Genomic DNA, 19,709 nt, shown 5'->3' on the forward strand with positions numbered 1-19,709 from the left:
TGAGATACCCCCTCCCCCTTTGGGCAGAGACGAGATACCATGAGCGACCTCCAAAAGTCTTTCGCCAAATCACGGCTTGCAAAGCTGCCGCCTGAGGTGCCAGTATTTGATGAGATTACTGAAAACCGATCCGGTCCTGAGGTATATAATGATCATCATGAGGACGATTCGTCGTCAGCGTCGTCGGCTTCCTCCACGGGTACGATAGTGCCCTCGCAGAGCCAGAAGTTGTTTGAGCGTGGGTCTGGGTACGTTATATTTGACTTCCTTCCCTATGTGTTACTACATGACTTTGCATGCTTTCAATGGGATACTCCAATAGGTATACATCATAATACCTGCAACCTGTAACCCGTCAGAAAAGCTTTGCTAGGTCTTTTCCAATTCTAACTATTCGGTCAAAGGGCACGATCAAGGTCAAATTTCGTTGCTTCTCCATGGAATGACTTCTTTGAAACAGAACTTTTCATTGAGGATGATATGGATGGACTTCATATAAATCATCACGTCTACTTCACTTCCCCTACCAAATCCGGCCCCCTTTTCGTCACGCATCACGGAGCAGGCTCATCTGGTCTATCGTTTGCTGCTTGTGCTGCCGAAATCAGACGAGCTCTACCAACAGCTGGCATTTTATCATTAGATGCCAGAAGCCACGGGCTTACAACACAGAGTTCAACCGATTCGCAGAAACACGAACAAGACCTAACACTGGAAACCCTAAGCCGTGATCTTATATATATCGTCAAGCAAACCAAGGAAAAGCTAAAATGGGATTCTATTCCCCCACTTGTTCTAGTTGGTCACAGTCTCGGAGGTGCTGTGGTTACCCATGTTGCGAAGAGTGGAGAACTAGGCTCGAATGTTTTAGCTTATGCCGTGCTTGACGTCGTAGAGGGTGCGTTAATAGAATTGAAAAGCCCATTCTTGGACTCTTAGGCAGCTAACTCGTCTTTTTGGCCATGGCTGTTCAGGTTCTGCAATCGATGCACTTCAGAGTATGGAGACATACCTTTCTACCAGACCGTCAAGCTTTCCATCTCTAGCATCGGGTATTGAATGGCAGTACGTTTCTGGACACTTTATGCTGTTATATTATTTATTTACTTCAACCCAAATTCTTACGTTGATCTAGTACTCGATCTCGCACGATACGCAACACAGCTTCCGCGCGAGTATCAGTCCAAGGTCTTCTGCGCGAAGAACCATCTATAGACTCCCATGTAGCCGCATCTTGGAAATGGCGTACAGACCTTGCCAGGACGAAACCCTTTTGGGAAAACTGGTTCACAGGTCTCAGCAAGAAATTTCTAGAGGCTCGTGGAGGTAAACTGCTTCTTTTGGCAGGAACCGATAGACTAGATAAGGAGTTGATTATCGGACAGATGCAGGGTATGCAGTTTACTTCATTGACACTCTGCTGTATTAAAAAACTAATGCTTTGATATGACAGGGAAATATCAACTCCAAGTTTTCCCTGAGGCTGGCCATTTTATCCATGAAGATCAGCCTGTTAAAACCGCACAGATATTAGTCGACTTTTATAAACGCAATGACAGAAGTGCCCTTGTTCTCCCTCCCAAAGTCAGCGATATGTTAGCCTCCAAGGATAGCGCGCAAAAATGGGGTCTTAAGAAATGAAATCTTCAACCTAAAGTCGTTAAAATCCCCCTGCCATTTGCTGACATACCGGAGAACTTTTGCATCGTTATTGTCGATGGTATATAAGTGCTACATCATAATAATAATTTTTTAAAGATACCAGACGTTATAGGAGGTTGTTACCAACTCATCGTATGAAATACATTGCATTAATCGGCTGAAACTTGCCTTCATCCTGTATCAGTATTGGAAAGATAATAACGTATGGAAATTAACTGATTCTGCCAGTGGACCTAACCGCAACTAATGCCAGCGCCCTTGCTTTGGATTCCTTGCTCTACCTGAACGCCGGCATTGAAATCACAACACTGCCCCATAACACCTTAGAAAGAGTAGGATATTGTCAGCGGTAAATGTCGTTTCAGGGAGTATATGCTCCTCCCGCAATCACTAGATTCATTCTGGTGAACGTGACATTAAAAACTGGAGTTTTCTTAGTTGGGAATGCGCTGATCTGATCGGCAGTAACAACCGCATCCTTTCCTTTTTTCTTCTTAGAAGAGCTTCCCTTGGCTGTGCCTGACTTTGGAGCTCCGGTCACAGATGCTGCTGTTGCTGCTGATTGATTAGGTGCTGCGTTCGTCGAATTTGAAGCGTCGATTTTGGTTCCACCTCCCGACTCTGTGAGCACGCGGCTTTGTCCGGTGGAAGCTTCACTAGGGGGCCCTGCGACATCCCAAACACGGACTGTACCGTCTGCGCCGCCGGAAACAAGGACGTTGGATTCGGCACTCCAAGATAAAGCCCAGATACCACCCTTTCCGTGGCCACGCATGCGCTTAAGAAGCTTTCCAGGGGCAAGATCCCAGAGAATGATAGTCCCATGGTCATCAGCAGAAGCAAGAAGTCGTCCATCGTTGCTGCAGCATACGGCAGTGATGTTCCCAGTGTGGCCGGTAAACATACGAACAGCATTCCCCGTGCTTACAGACCACATGCGAACGGTGTGGTCAGAGCTCGCTGTGAATACGTAGGCAGAATTTGGGTGGAAGCATACGCAATCAACATCTTGATCGTGTCCCACAAAGATACGTTGCTGTCGGATCTTGTTGGTAACCCAGAGCCTTGCAGTTTTGTCATGACCACCAGAAACGAAATAGTGCCCGAATGGCCCCCATGACAGGCTCCAGACGGGGCCAGCATGGCCTTTGTATACAACAATACATCTCCAAAGATCAAGGGACCAAAGACGGATAGTTTGGTCCGCGGATGATGAAAGAAGCCAACGAGCATTGGTTTTCACCTCTGCATCGTCTGGACTTGCTATGGACGGAGCAAATGACACTGCATAAACTGGACCAGAATGGCCATACAATCTGTGAGAATTTTTTGGGGTGGAATCGTCCGAATCTGGGTATGTGGGAGGAATGGGGAGCCCATCCAGGCTCCAAACGCGAATGTAAGAGTCTTGCATACCGGCAGCTACAAGAGCGTTGTCTCCAGAAAAATCCATGCAAGTAATTCTAAACAAAGAAAACGTATGATTAGCTCAGGTTTGTCACCCTAGTCCTCGGGCTCGGATACATACCCTTGGTTTGCATTGTGGAAAGTAAACATGCAGACACTAACTCCAGGAGCAACACCTCCACTTCGCCCTTCGATCTTAAACCTGTCACGATTTTCTTTCACTTTCTGAACTTCCATAGCCACATCACGTGCAGTCGAAGGAGGGTATGGGATTTCCGAGCGAGAAGGAGCATCAAGGTCTTCTTCTTTCTTGATCATCTGGTCAAAATGCTGGACAAGGGTTACTTTTCCAGGTCCAAGATCTTCTTTAGAGTCTTCCTCCTCTAACTCCCCACGAACATCTCCTTCTAATGTGGCCTCTGGGGGTAACTGTCCTAGTTTGAGTCGAGGAAGGGCTCCAGCTATTCCAGGATTGTCACCAGTATAAGCAGAGCCGGGGTGGTGACCTGGAATCCCTTCGTCTTCAGCAGGTACGCCGGCTGAATCTTTGCCTCTGGCAAGCATTGCGCCAAAGCTGAACCGGTCATCAGAAGCACGATCCTTTGTAATGATGGTACAGTAACTGCTCAACAAGGCCGACATAACCGTTCCACCCTCCTTATGTTTAGTTTCAAGGAATTGCATGAGATTGGAGAAAGCGGGGTTGCTCAAAGTGAGCCGGTATTTGTTGTCGAGGTATAGCTTAGCTATATTATTATCCTGAACATGCTCAGGAAGCCCAAGTGTCTGCAGTGCACGAATATCGTCTGTGTGCTCCGGAAGAAACAAATTTTTGTTTGCTTCAAAAAACTGGCGGCCTTCCAATGGCGCCATAGCTTTGATGAGATTCAAATAGGAGTAGACAAAAAGGGGCCATAGAACGCGTCTAAGTTCGGGCTGGACGAGTACCGGTGGTTAGAAAACAGTCCAGATAGTGATCAGAGGAAATAATACCTTGTAAATCTCCAAATTATCTTCGACCCATAACTTTGTCATCTCTGCAAATTACCTGCAAGTTAGTCGCGTCTCGGCATGCATTCAAATAGTGATGATGGCTACAAACCAAAGGCAGCTCTGAATTTTGGATGGGTATCAGTCGAGACTGGCAACAAAGGGCGCCCATCGATTTCTTGGTTTGATGATTCCATTCGGAAAATGGCCTCGGTTCGATTATAGCCCTTTTTCGCCAAATAGTCAATGACCTATAGTGATACTCATTAGCATTGATCTCATGCAACAAAATATAAATCATAAGCATAATTCGAAGACAAAACATAACAAAACAGCCAAACACTTTGACACAGAACCCACGATTTGATTGAGACGCGCAACTTTCTCATCCTCCGGGTTGGATTCCTCTGGTTCCGAACTCCAGCCAGCCGCTGGCTCCCATCCAACTGGACACTTTCCCCCCATTGTCCTTTGTATGACAGCTGCAATGCCTGGGTAATATGAGAGAAAGGAAGGAAACCCAAGCAAGAAGGGATGAGTCTGTGGAAAGGATAAAGGGCATGGGGAACTGGTGTGAAATTGATAGACGGAGACGGGGATACATTTTTCCACCTTTGGCAACTGAGGGTGAGGTGCAGTAATAGTAGAATTCTAGCTTGGGATATAGTGCCTTTAAAGAGACATTTAAAGCATGAAGTGCACAAGCTAGATCTAGCTCCACCAAACAGTTTAAAGGTAGTGGATATATTGTCCTGGTTTGGGGCAACCAACAATTGAAATATAGATGGATATTGTCACACTTATTTTGAGTGTTTATCAAAGGCCAAGGCATTTGGGATATAAATGTAGATATAAAATGCAGCATAACAAAAGAACCAAAAGAAGGAACAAGCAAAAGGGAAAAGGCAAAAACCCACGTACAGCAAACTCTGCTGTTCTAGAGAAAAGAAAAATCATGTACATCCAGCTACATGAGCATAAAGTTGACTTACAATCTGGTTCAAATCCTGCTGGGATACAGGTCCGGGTCTGTTGGGTACAGCTGGTGTTGCACCACCAGAGGAAGGTCCACTGGATATAGGCTGCTGATGTTGAGACGGCATTGCAACTCCATTACCAGGGCCGGTGCTGGCGCTCCTGGGGCCAGGGCTGGGTGCTCCAGCAGGTCCCGACATATTGGAAATTTTTTGATATCTTGTCAAGGCGATCCGTTCTCTGTATTACGTGGGTATTAGGGATCGTAATGTAGTAAGTCAAAATCTCAGATAGTCGAAAACCTCGCAAGCTAGAACACGACTCATGGCAGTGGAATCGTCGTGACGGATTTGAGATGTCTATGCGACAAGAGAGTACGAGGGATTGGTTGCTTGTCTGTGTATAAAAGAAATGAAGGTTAGAAGTTGCGACAAACCGCGAAGTGGCCGCAGTTATATCACGTGACATATACGCATTTATATTACATAAGCAGCTACTCTTAACCTCCGATTTGATGATGAGAGAGGACACAATTAATCCAAAGGGGGAGATGAGAACTTGAGAGCGAGGCAGTAAAGATGGAGTCGGAGAAAGCAGTCTTTAGCCCTGCTGATCGAATAAATGAATTAAATGAGGTTGATAAGGTGCGTGTGGTGGTCACTGGCGCATGCGTGCTTAACATTGACTTTGGATATAGGATGTAGCCCAGATACTGCAGGCTGCCGGACTTGCGATCCAGTCTCTCACCAACAACGCGTCACTATCCCAAGGAGACTTAGAGACAAGTAGTTCGACTACAGACGCGTCTCTTGATTCCCGTAAAAAGGCTTTCAAAACTGCGTGCTCTCAGTACTTTGCTCTTGTTTCGTCAGTTGACGTCAAACTACGCCGACAAGTCTATGCTCTAGAGGAAGCCTCGATAATTCGTGCTGAACCCACTATCTCCCTTAAAGCAGGGGATAGCATGGTCGCCGGGGCAGGTGCAACTACCCAGTTGTCACCCGGGACTGTCAATCCTCTTGAAACGAGCTGGCTGAACAGCCGAAAGGATACAGTCGGAAAAGACAAGGAGGCGGAACTGTGGGCGGAAGCTAGCCGTTTTATGAAAAGTGTTACCTCTAAAAAAGGGAATGAGAACCCTGATTCATCCGCGGCTCAGGCTGATGCAGGCGGGAAACAGGCCATGGACGTGGACTGATAATGTCTGATAATTGACCATCATCATATTTCTAAGAGCAGGCACAACACCCATTTGCCCCCAATGACGGAGCCTCTCTAACAGAAAACTTCTTTTGCACTTTATTGCCGCCGTGAAGAAAGTCCTTGCTAACTGTAGCAATGCGTGCCTACCTTAACTGCCACGTTATGCTTACTACTCAAGAGAGAGAGAGAGAGAACAATCGCATATCAAACTTCAATGAGACAGATCAATAATATGGGAGGTCGATTGGAGCTGCAGTGTTCGATTGTTTATGATTTGTTCGGATCATCTAGCTCCTACGCAAAGGAGAAAAGCCGCCTCCGTGGGTATGTGAATGTACTCCGGCAATACGAATAGTTAGAGCGAAGGAGAACATTTATCGTTGTCGAGTTCACATTTACCATATATTTCGTGTCTATTTACAGGAATGGCAAGGTGGTAGGGATTTCCGCTTCCGAAAATCTGGTCCCAAGGTCCGATACTACGAATGACCTTCTATTTCATCATAGCATTGATAACATTACGGTGGGCGGACTTCTCTTCGTTTGTCTCGGACAGCGGTTGTAGACCTTAAATTTGGCAAGTTAGTATTCACTATAGTAATACTAAGGCAAACATCTGGTTATATACTCACTTCTAAGCTCAGAAACAACGTCCTTCGCTTTACCAAAATAAACCTCCTCTAAGAAGAGAACTGTCGTTAGCATCATTATATAGGTGACGGGGAAACGTGAATTCTGCGTAATCATACGTAGCAAGTTTCTCATTTTGAACTCCATGTCTTCAACCAGACGTCCCACGTTTGCTACGTGGCTCTCATCACCGTTCACGGCCATATCCGACTCGATCTGTCTCGTCATATTGCCGCTCAGGTCCATCTCCCCAAGGGTGTCTGAACCGGTTGACAGATGGAGGATAACTGTGCTTGTCAGCTTATAGTGACACGTTCGTCCGCGATCAGTAGCCTCAAAAACATGGATACTATCCCAGGCGCCAGAATTCTTGGAGCCAGGGGTGATCCCTACACCGAGTCAGTTCATGACGAGCAACTTAATAGGTGAGATGAAATACCTTTTTTCAGCAACACCACACCAGCAAAACCGTCATCAAGGTCCCAGAAATAAACACTACCAACTCCGCCATCGTAGTAAAGATCCCGGTAAATATCAAATGCCTTGTTCGTTTCAATTTCCAGTTTTCTCACCCGTTCACTCGGTACTGTTCCATCTTCAATTGGGGGGTCAAATTCGTTACTCCACGGGCTTCGGTAGCTGTCTCCGTCACGGTTGTAGTCACAAAGCAAGTAGTCACGCTTTGATCGGGGGCATCGTCGGACTTCGAGGGGTTGGTCCACGGATGCAAGGAGGTCCTCGGTCAAGTCGGGAACCAGTGTGGTGATGTTATGTAGATTTTCCTTTGTATTTCTAGGGGATAGACGGCGAAGAAGGTCTCTGTTTTCAAGTACCTATTATCAGATATTTTGCACATCTGGAGGTCCTAGGTTGATACCCCCTGGCGAATACACTGGGGATGCCTTTCCTGTTAAGTGGGGGAGGGGGGCCTAGCGACAGATTGAAGAGCAGGAGAGGGACGAGTGGCTTACAAGGCACTATCAAACTGTGTGTCTGCCATGGTTCTGGAAGGAGAAAGAAACAGAACGTTCCGGATTTCGGGTTGGTCTAGGAGTTTGATGTCTGAGGAGGTAATACCGAGATGAAGTAAATAAAGATGACGAACCTAGCTGGCTAGGTGCGTGGCAAGAAGTCATTAAACTTAACGTTGTCCACAGTATTTCCACGCGCCACGGCTACGTTCTCGAAATGAAGATAAGTAACGTTTTAATATATTATATGCAAAAGTCATGTCCTTTATCACTTCTACCTAAACGCCAAAGAGCAGGTGGTAAGTAATTATATAGTGTCTAGAAATCACTAGAAAACCCGCTATAATCACTAAGAATATGAGCAACATCTTCGTTTGTCTCCCCAACAGGAACCACATCCCCTGCCGTCTTAGCAGCGGATTTTCGAGCAAAGGGATCGTTGCTAGCAAATGATTCAGCAAATAACTGATCAATGTCCGGGAAATCATCATCAGCGCTATGTTCAGGTGGATTTATGTTATCATTGTTTAAACCGAACGAGCCGGAGGCCTGGGTACACATCAATGAAAGCCCGCGCTCAGATTGACCGTCCTGCCGTGTTCTCTGCTGCCGATCGGATGTCTTCGTAACCATGCCATTGCCTAGTTTATCAATAGAAGAATCTTGTTCATGGCCATCATCGGAAATAGGTGAGGGCACTTTTTCGTCGGGTTCCCAGTTATGAATGTCAGGAAGGTAAGTCTCGTATTTTTCATCACAATCAATACCAAATTCCGACATTTCACGGACCGCCTTTGTTAGGTTGCGGGTCAGGGTCCCATGCGGCACATCTACAGTGGGCCGACAGAATCTTTGAAGAACTGGATAAGCGTCAACTCGAGGGAAGCGCATGACCTGTGGTGACGTTCCAGCCACGGTCTGAAAATTCCGTCTCAGTTGGAGAGTTTGATCTGGAGTAAGAGTAACCTTGTTCAAGGGCGGGAGTTCTGCAAGCTCTGGGCTCGGTTCTCGATGTTCAGGTAAATTCTTCCGCTTTTTAGGTTTCTTATCAGCACTGGTCAATGTTAGGGCGTTCGTGAAGCCTGTTTGAACCCCGTCGGGCATGTGAAATTTCTTTGGTGGTCGCTTCGGTATGCGGCCACGTTTTTTAGGCACCGGTAGCTCCGCCTGGGAGTTCTCTATGGGTATTTCAATGCATTTCTCATCTACTCTTGGCTGGATATCACGGGGAATAATGCGAGGAGATTTGTCCTCATGGAATGTAAAGTGAGATCCAGAAGCAATGATTTGTTGCATCTTCTCGTAGTTATCCTTTGCCCTGAAGTACTTTTCCTCCTCTTTGCCTTCCATAAGCAAGAGAACAACCTTGCCCATACGTTTTCTTCCGGTTCTCCCCATTCTCTGCAACATACGAATAGGCGACGCTGAAGAATCGTAACATATGATAAGATCAACTTCTCCAATATCAAGGCCTTCCTCTCCAATAGAAGTGGCAACGATGGTGTTATACGTTCCTTCTTTGAATTTCTTAATAATTTCTAGTTGTTTCTTCTGGTCCATGCCTTCGGAGCCTTTGGCACTTGCCTGGCCTACGAAAACATGTGGCAGGATTATTGGAGCGTGTTTTTTGAGAACCCGGACAATTTCCTCTGCACTGTCACGAAAATGGCTAAACACCATCACTCGTGTCTTTCGTGAATCAGCCGTGTGGCTGTTGGTATCTGCGTCCAAAAAGTGGTTCAAAATAACTCGTTTGAGGTATTCCAACTTGGGATGGCCAATGAACTCCGCATCAGTCATTTTTGACCTTAACGTAGTCATCATTGATTTAAAATTCGCATCATCCATGATCTGTCGACCATATTTTCCTCCTTTCCCTTGACTTCCATCCGTGGGGCCATCACGAAACGACACCAAGTTACGATAAAACGGTCCAACTCCGTGGTATTTGAGAAGCTCGATGGCATGAGCTAGGCTAGCCAGGACTGTGAATATGCTATTGACCATTGCTTTCAAACCCCAGTTAGCTGTTCTACCTGCTGGCGACATAATCCACTTTTTTCTAGCCTCAGTTAACCCAAAAGGAGTAAGGGACATGGGGTCATCTCCCCAATATGCATTGATGTTACGAAGTTTCTCAACAACGGGCTTCAATGCTTTTGAAAATTGATCCATGCAAAGCTTCATATCGTCAGAGTTAGAGAAAGAGATGGTCTCCACGTTTTTAGCATGTACATATTCACGGATATCCAGAGAGGCTTCAGTGCGTATTTCGACTCTTGAAATGTTCAACCCGTCAATTACTTCCTGGACCGTCTCAACTTTTGAGCCCGGAGTCGCGGTTAACGCCAGGACTCTGAAGCTAGTATTAAATCGTTGAATAAACTTGACAACTTCAACGTATACGTATGCACCTGTGGCACGATGCGCCTCATCAACAACTAATAGCACAATTCGCTTTGGGTCAGCAATGCCGCTCTTGAGGTCATTAATAAGGGTCTGAGGTGTCATGAAAAAGACACGCTTCGATTCCCATTCTGTCGCTCTTAAGCCAGGTGGCACATTTCCTGTAAGCATTGTGGTTTGGGACCGGGGAATTCCAACAATATTAAAACATGCATCAACTTGCTGCGCAACAAGTGGCTTAGTTGGAGCGACAAACACAATCTGAGCAAATTTTGTCCATCTAAACCAGTTAAGCATCACAGTCGCAGCAATGAACGTCTTTCCAAGACCAGTGGGTAGGGCAACAAGAAGGTTATGAAACAGACCGCGGTAGGAAATATTAAACTGATAATCACGTTTTCTCCCCAAGTTCATTGGATACGTCCACGTCTCCAGGGCTTCTGAATTAAGCGCATGATGTGTTGGAACCTCGTTTTGGGTGGCTAAAGGCCAGTTCCTGGAGGTCGCCGATTGAGATGGGGATTGGTTGCTTGCAATTCCGCCAAATAATGTGGTCTGGCGAAGGCTTTTTGGTTGAGAGTTTGTTTGTCTTCTTTGTGAGGTTTGAAGCCCGGTCTGAGATTGACTAGTAACGCGCTCATTTGTGGGAGTCTGTCGAGGGGAAGATATGGGTGAAGAACCAAACACATCAGGGATATCATCAGGGTCAAAATCCAAAGCTAGTGCAGTCAAGCCCGGGCTGTTTCCCGCTGCTGGTGGTAAAGAGGAAACATCGCCCGTTTTTTCTACGGGGTTATTAGCAATCCGGTTCCTTATTTTTGTCCCACGAACAGATGTCTCCTCTCGTAGTGATTTAAGGGATTCGCGTATGGCCGCCTTCATATCTTCATCAGAGCCTTCAGCGTTTTGCAGATTGCTAGAATCTCCATTTAATTGTTGTCGAGGAGGGTATATAGGAGGACAAGGAGAATGTGTAGGAGGTGGTGGTCTCGGCGGGCTTGGATTGTGTTGCTGTGGCTGAGGTTTTTTCCATCGCGGCCCACGGATCCTTGAAGGACTCGAAGATGGTTGTGTCAACTGAGTAACAAAGACCGGTTCTTGGTTTGTATAGTATTTCGGTTGATATACTTTTAAATTGTTCGCCTGCTGCTTTGGGGCTTCCCCCCTAGTTTTTGGTATTTGTGCCCTTTGAGGCGGAAGCCCATCCTCTGATTCTTCTTCCGTTTCATTATTTGATCCTATGCTAATTCCATCATCATCATCGTCCAAACTATCCTCCCCTGTCTCCTCTTCTTCCGCCTCCTCGGCTTGGCTACTTATACCTGTGGGAGAGGAGGCGGGAGGGTTATAGACGCGTCGTCGTTTTGCTGGCCGCGGGCTTTCAGAGAGAAGGGAAGGGTCTGTATCCGCACAGGGAGGTTCATCGGAATCTGACAAAACTGTAACCATCACTATTCGACATGATACTGAAATTTAAAAGTCTTTGCTCAATGATGGTTTTTGTCGAATGTCGCAGACATTCGCGTCATATCAATAAACGCGAGATCACGTGACATAAAAATCATTTAGTGCGCTTAATTGGCCAATGAAAGTCCAGTAACATATAGACAGCGACTCCAATTTATTGGGGGCTCCCGTCGGCATATCCTCATTTATGCGACGTAATTTGCTATGAAATGCACTAATGATGTTCTACCATTGCCAATTAATAATCTGATTTTCTTACAAATTATATACATGATATGATATATTATTCTATGCAAGCTCGACACAAAACCAGTATCTCCAAGGCCAGTCCTATAACCCCACCCTACTTACACCATGCATCTATTCGCTGGTAACTCACCAGCTATAAACCTTCTTTTGCGAGCATGTCTAATTCCGATTAGTATTGCATCAGACCTCGATCACCCGCAGCCAGGACCTTCCAGCAAATGACTTACCCGCGATGTCCAGATAAAATGCCACAGCATTGAACCTATTTAACCACCAGAGATCGGTTACCCACTGATAACACATTTGGGGTACCATGTGACTTACTTCTTTCTATTTCCAGTTATCTCCGCAGCAAACCACTTGAGGCGATTTGTCCAATTGATTAAGTCAATATGACTGACGTCAACTAGCGTACCTTTGTAGCAACCCCATTTGCTACTTGCAACGCTCACGAGGCCATCGTTCGGGCCTTCCTCGTTGTCTAGTATCCTCCGTGATTGGCTAAACATCGACCAGGTATCCGGCGATAATACGGCTCCATACGAATAATACCTAGGTTTATATTAGCAACTTGAACTGGAGAAGCATTTGGCACCGCATTAGTTAGCTTATACCTGACATCGTCCGCATTCATAACGTCGGGGTTGAATGTGTGGGCGAGATATTCCCGGGTGAGTTGCTTGAATGCTCCATTTTCCAGCCCTAGGCGGCCAAGTATAAAGTAAAGCTGGGAAAGACGTTCCTCTACTACTGGTAAGCTGCTGCACCTCAAGAAAAATTGGTTGTAACGGACCGCCTAGCCATTCAAGAATATAGTCGGCTACAGCTGAGCCTGGATGAAATTTATTAATCAGATGGTCACGGATATATGATGCAAAAGTAGCATATATACTGACCTCGGTGGGGTGTGGCTATGGTTGTCAATGAGACGACTTCGAATGTCGTTGGCCGTAGTTTACTGATCATATACCTGGCATCTAGTCCCCTTAACGTGAAGTCAATGGGTTAATTTGAGCTGTACGCAGTAAAGGCTGTAGTAGATATCGTACCCCTGACGAAGATGGTGAGCCTATGATCTCTCAAGTAGGTATTAGAAGAACATACCATGCTATGCCTGCACAGCCAGCTTAATTAGTATATTGGATAAGACGAAGGAACTAGTATGTAAGAGGACTCACGCAATAATATTAACCTTTCTGCCTTCCGCCCTGTTTTCAATTCCTTGCAACAGCTCTTCTGCCCGCTGTTCAATGGAAGCAGACGGAGACACAGGAGCAGTGATGACCTCCACACCATTAATAGAGTAGGCATCTTTGATCCCTCTCCAGTAATGTATGGCCGGCAAAGCTCGTTTTGCGATTCGAAGTTCGTCAAAACCTAGAAGACCGTGTGCTAATACTATAGGATGCTTTGGTTTCACTGCCTCACATGAAAATCAGGCATTCGTGCAGCGTCTACCAGTCAGAGGTCTAAGGTACGTGGATATCATGCCTTGAAGGGGGGGGGGTATAATTTCTTTTGAGCACTCACAGTATGAATCTCGGATATTAGCATATTCGTCTTTAATGAGGTGGCCAAGTCCAGCAAGACGGCGATCCAGCAATCGACTCGTCCGGTCTGGGTTAAAGAAGCTGAATCGACGGGATTTCTGGGGCCGTGACAAATAGAATAAGGATTTTTGGGCTTTCGTATATGAATGGTGGCCCAATAGTTTTGTTGTTTTCATGACTCCTGTCAAATGAAGGTGGTGGTGGTGGCTGATTAGCCTATGATGTGATGAAGTTGCCAGCAAGAATGAGACGTGGACAACGCTTGTAGTTAAAAGTATTCGGTCAAAGCATACAGGAGGCTGGTTATCTTGATAAGTGTGAAATATTTTATCTTGCTAATTGATGGAGTTAAATAAACAAGTTGAAACTTTCATGTGATGGATGCTACTAGGTACTTGGAGCAGCGCAAAAGTCAAATCATGTAGTCAGCTGTAAAAGCTGTCTATTTCTCTATTCACAGCTACATGCAAATTGCACAGAACCACATCCCTAAAAATCTTCATGCCTACCACAAACGATTATGAAATTCCTTGAGCTTTCGACAAACAGCATATGATTACCAGTATATAAAAGCATGAAGACCCCGAACACAGGAAGAAGAATGTCAAGTCTCAACCGAGCCGTTAAACATAGAACAAGTCACTGAGCGTAATTTAAGCTTTCTTAGCTAGCTTCTCTGGGACCTGGGGGTTGACATCTAGGACAGTCTTGATGAGATCTTCGACGACCTTGTTGCCCTTATCTTTCCCGGATTTCTTGATTTCAAGGAGCTGGGCCTCTGCATCTTTGTTTGCGTCACTTTCGGCTTTCTGGTTTCCGCTCGAGTGCTAGAGAGAAACAGAGATAGTGTCAGCATAGTCCGCTCGTCTCTCGCCTCATCGTCTACCACTCCAGAAACGAGAGTATTTACCTCAGCTTCGAATTTTCGGAATTCCTCTTCCTTTTGTTTCTTGTAGTCTTCAATCTCCTTCTGCGCTTCTGTCTTGGCGTCCTTTATGCGCTTCGTGCGGTCTAAGTGGAGAGGAAGTTAGGGAGCCTATTGCAGATTACGAGATGAGGTATGACGAAGGGCCAACTGACATTCTCTAGCTAGAGGAGAAGTTAGTGAGAGTTACATGCAGGGTCGACAGCCGTAGTGGGAGACATACCAGTCTGAACTATCTTCTGAGCTTCCCTTTCCGCCTATCCATCTCATGTTAGCTGGTGATGTTTCCGGTGTGTATGGTGGGCAGGCAATCATACATCGAGGAGGGTCTGGATTCCGGCGGAGTTTTGTGCAGCCTACAACATCCATTGTCAGCTTCTGTTTTTTGGTTCTCGGGAACATCTACCAGCAAGTTCTCTTACCATGTTGTGTCTCGTCGGTCTGTCTTTCTGGAGGGGAATGGTCCTGGAGTGCCGTCATTATTGATGACGGGGCTCACCCTTCCCGCTTTAAAACCACGCTCTAACTAGCGCCCGGGCCAACACTAGCTGACAGCCCACGTGACTGCTTCAAGGGTTCCTGGACAAAAAACCCGAGTTGCTGCAGTCTGCAAGTTTACGTCGAGTGCAGTGACGACAGAGCAAGCTCCTTTGCCCCTTCAACGAGCTCCGCCTCAAAGCCTCCAGCTTCCTTTGGGCTCCCTCCACTGTTACGGGGCTCCGGACAAGAAGAGGAACCATGTCTCGAGCTTCGAAGGTCACCCTTGGAGTCACCTCCCTTGTGACCGCGGGCATTGTCTACTTCGTTCATTGGTCACAAGAATCGGAACGATTGGTAAGGAGGAGGGAGACTGTTCTCTGCTGTCTTGAAGGCTGAGGAAGCGGCTAATATTCTCTCCGATAGGCAATGCATGCCGGGGTTGAGCGAGATATGGAGCAGCAGCGAATCAAACGAGAACGACAGGCTGATTTCGAGATGCAGAGACGCCTTGAGGAGGAGTATAAGAAGATTCAAAGCGTCTCAGACAGTGTTCCGCCGCTTAATATAACCGGAAATAAGGGCGCAAACCAGCAGACATAGGATTCTAGCGACATAGATCCTCTCCGGATCACTCCTCCCGGGTACATTGCGAGATACAACAGGATGTGAGAATAAATAGCATGCTAGATCTTCTCAGTCCTTCGAGCTGGTCTCTGTTCCACAACGCCCGCTCATATCAGATGGATCGATAACTAGTCGAGTTGACGGGCAAGAGCATTGACTCACTCTCTGCGCTCGTTCCCAACGGACTCGAAGGAGCCACATTGACATAGTTTCGGGCCCTGTGCTATCAACGATCCCTCATACCACAGTGACATTGGGATACCGACTCCCAACTGATATCTAATCTCCACTTAGACATTGTATACATAGAATAAGAGATCCAGCCTCTGTCACATTTACGACTGCTGTTCAATGGTCATCGGGCACTGGGTACACATGTATACGTCCCGACTACTCTTTTCCCACTGGGATATACGATGAGCTTGCTAACGCAGGGAATGACACTCCGTATGCTCTCTCACATTCAAGCCACGGCTACATATGAGACTCGGTTTTTTCCAACGCCGATTGAGTAATCAAAAAGACACGGCAATACGAGGCGGACAAATCGCTCATACCGTCGCAGACAATGGTGAAATGCGCATATCACATACTAAATATTGGTATCTGCTTGATTTAGCTCTAATATTGAGCATACGTAGCACGCTGTAACCGTAAATCGTCGGCCCACGAGCACGCTCTCTGGGCCAGACAGGGATAGCCGATGAGACGCAGCACATGTAAGAAGAGCCTTTGACGGAGCTGATGATAGTTATAGCGACTTCACTATTATTGACGCAGATCCCTTAGCCTCCTTTTCGCCTGGCACATCGACACGGAGCTCGACGCCCTTACTGGTCGTTTACGCGTTGTCCCGAGGGCCTTTCCCCCGCCACCACTATTATTCCCATTATTGGCTTGCACCTGACACCATTTCATCATCCGCCCGCAAGAGAGAAGAAAGTTGACCAGCGTGGACGTGGAAGCAAGAATCACCGACAACACCCTCGACTAGTGACTCTGGGGAAGAGAGAGAACCGGTATCTCACCTCTACTCTGGTGGTATCGACTCTCCTTCGGGCTTCTCCACCGTACGGCTAGCTCCCTCGCGAAATGCTAGTAGGCCGAGACCTCAGCTTCGCCCCTGATACGAAGAGCCTTGCTTGATTTTCATGAACGCTCCCGCGTTCCAAGATGCCTGCGTCGAAATTAGAATGTTGTTGTGGGAGGGGTGACTGTGCGTATCTTGAGCATAATTCAGCTGCTCTGGCTGAGTTGGAACGGGATGTGGAAACTGCTGCACGGCTTGGTCAGGTACGCATGCAGGCTGCCTTGTTGGCCCTGTTGGACGAATCATTTTTGGCCACTCGAAATATATATCAACCCTACACTCCTCTGAAGTCTGAATATTTAGATATATTGGATCCCTGCTAACATTTCCTCCCGTTTTCGGTTGTATATAGGCCCTACTTGACCGTCATGAATCCTACAAAATCGAAGCTGAGAGCACTCGGGACCGGATGACCGCAGAGATGGAGAAACTGCAAACGAGCAAGAAAGAGACCGAAGCCGAAAATGCGCGGATCGTGGAAGAGAACCGTGGCCTGCTCGACCAGCTGGAAAAGTTGAACCAGCTGCTGATAGAGTCGGATGCGCAGGTTAGAACCTTGACCACTACGTTGCAGAGTACCCAGTTGGAAGTCAGGCGATTATCATCTTCTACCAAACGTGTTGAGCAGTTGGAGGAGCAACTACTTCAGCTCGAGAACGAGCAGGCCAAGCTGGAGGATACTCTCATCCTGACCCAAGAAAGTGAGAGTGTGGCAATCCAAAGATGGAGGAAAGCTGAGTGTGCGCTCGGGGATCTTCATGATCAAGTAGATCGGATAGAGAGGGAAGCTCGAAAAGAGCGTGAGCGACATGTCGAGCTTATCGGAAGGCTAGAAAGGAGACGTATGGTGGAAAGAGAGCTGGATACGGCTGCCGGTCGGATCAAAGGTGCCGCGGCTACTGCTTCGCTATCGCGGAACGGAACCGGGACGAATGTGGTCTCTCATTTTGTACGGGACATATTGAAGGACAATGCAAGTCTCCAACAATGTGTTACTGAGTTGAAGGAGATGCTTCATAATTCCAACGAGGACGTCAAATATCTACGCGAACAACTTCTACTTCATCAGCCTCTTGACCCTGTCCCGAGTGAAGAGCATACATACGGCAATCTCGTTTCCCTCAGCGAGGAACTTGATGAAGACAAGATACCGGATCAAATGCCACAGGAAATTCATGTTCACCATCATTTCCATAATCCAATTTCAACACCCTCGAGAAAGGAAAAATCTACCCCCATACACCGGCGCCAACGGAAAAGACGTCCCGTCTTACCCCCAACTCTCCACGAAAATCCCTCTCGGGCAATCCCAATGTCACAGGCCATGCACAGGCCTACCAACTCAGCATCATCCGTTGCTAGCGCATTTTCCCAGGCTTCATCTTCACTACCAGGAGCAGGGTCTGCCCTGTCCTCGATACCCAGCTCACCGCTTTCCGGGTATAGATCGTCGTCTATCTTTGACCGCCACGATTCGGGCTTTGAATCGTCGCGTCCCACTAGTCCAGAGAGCGTAATATTTTCGCCTCCCCGATACAACAAACAGAGCCATCGTCCGCGACTTTCAGATGCCTCTTTCCGCTCTATTAATGAAACTGACGAGCTAGATAAGGCTGAATCGTCTCTGCTCTCAGTTGAAGGGCTAGCTGGTACACAGCCTGACAACGATGTGAACCAACCGGTCGAGTGCAATGGAGCAGAAAACGGTATTGTTGAGAAAGGACGTAACTCGCAACGAGAGCATGACGGCGAAGGCATTGGCTCATCGAAGTGCAATGATTCACCTAGTGGACCTGGTGATGAAGTGACGCAAAACCTTAACTTATCTATTCAGCCGCTTGGTGATGCTCTGGAATTCCATACCAGTACCCCGATTCAGTCACCCAAAATTTCTCGTCAACTTCATCGATCTAATTCCCATGAGAGTCTTTTGTCCGTCTCTGGCATGGATTTACATACGACAAGCAAACACCCCGCCTTAGCCTTACGAGGCAATCCAAGTTTCTTCCCAAGACCTCCAAAGCGCGTCTCGAATACCAGCATCATGTTGCCATCTCCCTCGCCAATAATATCAAAGACAAATGCGATTGTACCCAAAGCATCTTTGACTGGAGAGCAAACTTCGGTTTCCTTACTTACTTCTGTGGTATCCTCCAATACGAGAGGAAGTCTCCGTGTTGTATCTGACAGTGCCTCTCAAATCCACAGCGATGCCGCTTCCACCATTTCGGCATCGTCAGAGTCTACCGTACCCTCAAAGACCGGAGCATCTGCTCGAGCTATTGGCATTAGAAAGCGCATGGGCAGCTGGGTTCGAGAAAAGTGGTCCACAAACACGGTGGATGAACCGGGCAGCACCGCTTCTTCACTGACAGTAGGGTCTTTGGTGCCAAGACCGCCAGGCGTTAACCAGAGCGGCCCTATACTTGGCCTACGCCCTCCTCCCCCCGCGCCAGTGTCACTTCATCCAGAAAACCTCAATCACGACCTGCTACAGGAATCCTTACTCGAGGAGTAGGAGACACTACATTTTCTCTTCTTTCAAACAATATCCTCTTGTCTCATATACACTGTTTAATAATTTCCCATTTATACATACGTCACACCTCGTCCCCTGCTTTTCCAGCCGGATTCATTTGCTTTCAGTCATTTTTTTTCATTTCATCTCTGATCACATACTGCTCGCTATAGACATTTTCCTTTGTTGCATCATGATACCCTGGAGTCCTCTCGTTTCGGTCAGTCGTTTGATATCTTGAACCTTGTTTTATAAATTGTACGGTGAATGGGCGCTGAGGTCTGTTTTGAGGATGTACACATAGCTCTGTAGAACAGACGCGTTTGTCTTGATATTCACGATAATGTATTCTACTGGCATTACTCTCTCTGCTCTTATCTCCCTCGACGTACTCTGTGCTTGCTTAGATGAAGTTCAAGTCAAACGAGAAAAACAAAGCGTGATTAGTAATAACCTTATTTAGACGCTGTCTACCTGGCCCCTGCGTCACCATCCAAAGTGGGGCTCTTGCGCAGAAAGAAACGTCGAAGTCTTTCCTTTTGCCAGAGCTGTGAAAGAGCAA

At 46.9% G+C, this 19,709-nt stretch overlaps 9 protein-coding genes across 9 annotated transcripts; 4 read left to right on the forward strand and 5 right to left on the reverse strand.

The window, feature by feature from the left end:
- Window positions 1-39: 39 nt before the first annotated feature.
- Window positions 40-1,641, forward strand: ARB_04505 (uncharacterized protein; the record flags this gene model as incomplete). Its single annotated transcript, XM_003017577.1, has 5 exons — window positions 40-248; window positions 417-898; window positions 975-1,065; window positions 1,136-1,392; window positions 1,454-1,641. The coding sequence occupies 5 exons, from the start codon at window positions 40-42 to the stop codon at window positions 1,639-1,641; spliced, it is 1,227 nt and encodes a 408-aa protein (XP_003017623.1).
- Window positions 1,642-2,023: 382 nt separating this feature from the next.
- ARB_04506 (uncharacterized protein) lies at window positions 2,024-3,942 on the reverse strand (the record flags this gene model as incomplete). The annotated part of the gene is made up of 2 exons (XM_003017578.1): window positions 2,024-3,125; window positions 3,191-3,942. The coding sequence occupies 2 exons, from the start codon at window positions 3,940-3,942 to the stop codon at window positions 2,024-2,026; spliced, it is 1,854 nt and encodes a 617-aa protein (XP_003017624.1).
- Window positions 3,943-5,612: 1,670 nt separating this feature from the next.
- On the forward strand, window positions 5,613-6,232 carry ARB_04507 (uncharacterized protein; the record flags this gene model as incomplete). The annotated part of the gene is made up of 2 exons (XM_003017579.1): window positions 5,613-5,678; window positions 5,732-6,232. The coding sequence occupies 2 exons, from the start codon at window positions 5,613-5,615 to the stop codon at window positions 6,230-6,232; spliced, it is 567 nt and encodes a 188-aa protein (XP_003017625.1).
- Window positions 6,233-6,840: 608 nt separating this feature from the next.
- Window positions 6,841-7,867, reverse strand: ARB_04508 (uncharacterized protein; the record flags this gene model as incomplete). Its single annotated transcript, XM_003017580.1, has 3 exons — window positions 6,841-7,256; window positions 7,307-7,686; window positions 7,839-7,867. The coding sequence occupies 3 exons, from the start codon at window positions 7,865-7,867 to the stop codon at window positions 6,841-6,843; spliced, it is 825 nt and encodes a 274-aa protein (XP_003017626.1).
- A 289-nt stretch (window positions 7,868-8,156) lies between these two features.
- On the reverse strand, window positions 8,157-11,693 carry ARB_04509 (uncharacterized protein; the record flags this gene model as incomplete). Its single annotated transcript, XM_003017581.1, has 1 exon — window positions 8,157-11,693. The coding sequence occupies one exon, from the start codon at window positions 11,691-11,693 to the stop codon at window positions 8,157-8,159; it is 3,537 nt and encodes a 1,178-aa protein (XP_003017627.1).
- Window positions 11,694-13,134: 1,441 nt separating this feature from the next.
- ARB_04510 (uncharacterized protein) lies at window positions 13,135-13,686 on the reverse strand (the record flags this gene model as incomplete). Its single annotated transcript, XM_003017582.1, has 2 exons — window positions 13,135-13,337; window positions 13,491-13,686. The coding sequence occupies 2 exons, from the start codon at window positions 13,684-13,686 to the stop codon at window positions 13,135-13,137; spliced, it is 399 nt and encodes a 132-aa protein (XP_003017628.1).
- Window positions 13,687-14,163: 477 nt separating this feature from the next.
- Window positions 14,164-14,837, reverse strand: ARB_04511 (uncharacterized protein; the record flags this gene model as incomplete). Its single annotated transcript, XM_003017583.1, has 3 exons — window positions 14,164-14,337; window positions 14,421-14,521; window positions 14,630-14,837. The coding sequence occupies 3 exons, from the start codon at window positions 14,835-14,837 to the stop codon at window positions 14,164-14,166; spliced, it is 483 nt and encodes a 160-aa protein (XP_003017629.1).
- Window positions 14,838-15,341: 504 nt separating this feature from the next.
- On the forward strand, window positions 15,342-15,515 carry ARB_04512 (uncharacterized protein; the record flags this gene model as incomplete). Its single annotated transcript, XM_003017584.1, has 1 exon — window positions 15,342-15,515. The coding sequence occupies one exon, from the start codon at window positions 15,342-15,344 to the stop codon at window positions 15,513-15,515; it is 174 nt and encodes a 57-aa protein (XP_003017630.1).
- Window positions 15,516-16,712: 1,197 nt separating this feature from the next.
- Window positions 16,713-19,147, forward strand: ARB_04513 (uncharacterized protein; the record flags this gene model as incomplete). The annotated part of the gene is made up of 2 exons (XM_003017585.1): window positions 16,713-16,832; window positions 16,982-19,147. The coding sequence occupies 2 exons, from the start codon at window positions 16,713-16,715 to the stop codon at window positions 19,145-19,147; spliced, it is 2,286 nt and encodes a 761-aa protein (XP_003017631.1).
- Between the last annotated feature and the right edge of the window lie 562 nt (window positions 19,148-19,709).

Source organism: Trichophyton benhamiae (genome assembly GCF_000151125.1).
Source record: "Trichophyton benhamiae CBS 112371 chromosome Unknown contig01293.0, whole genome shotgun sequence".
Classification (NCBI taxonomy): Eukaryota; Fungi; Ascomycota; class Eurotiomycetes; order Onygenales; family Arthrodermataceae; genus Trichophyton; species Trichophyton benhamiae.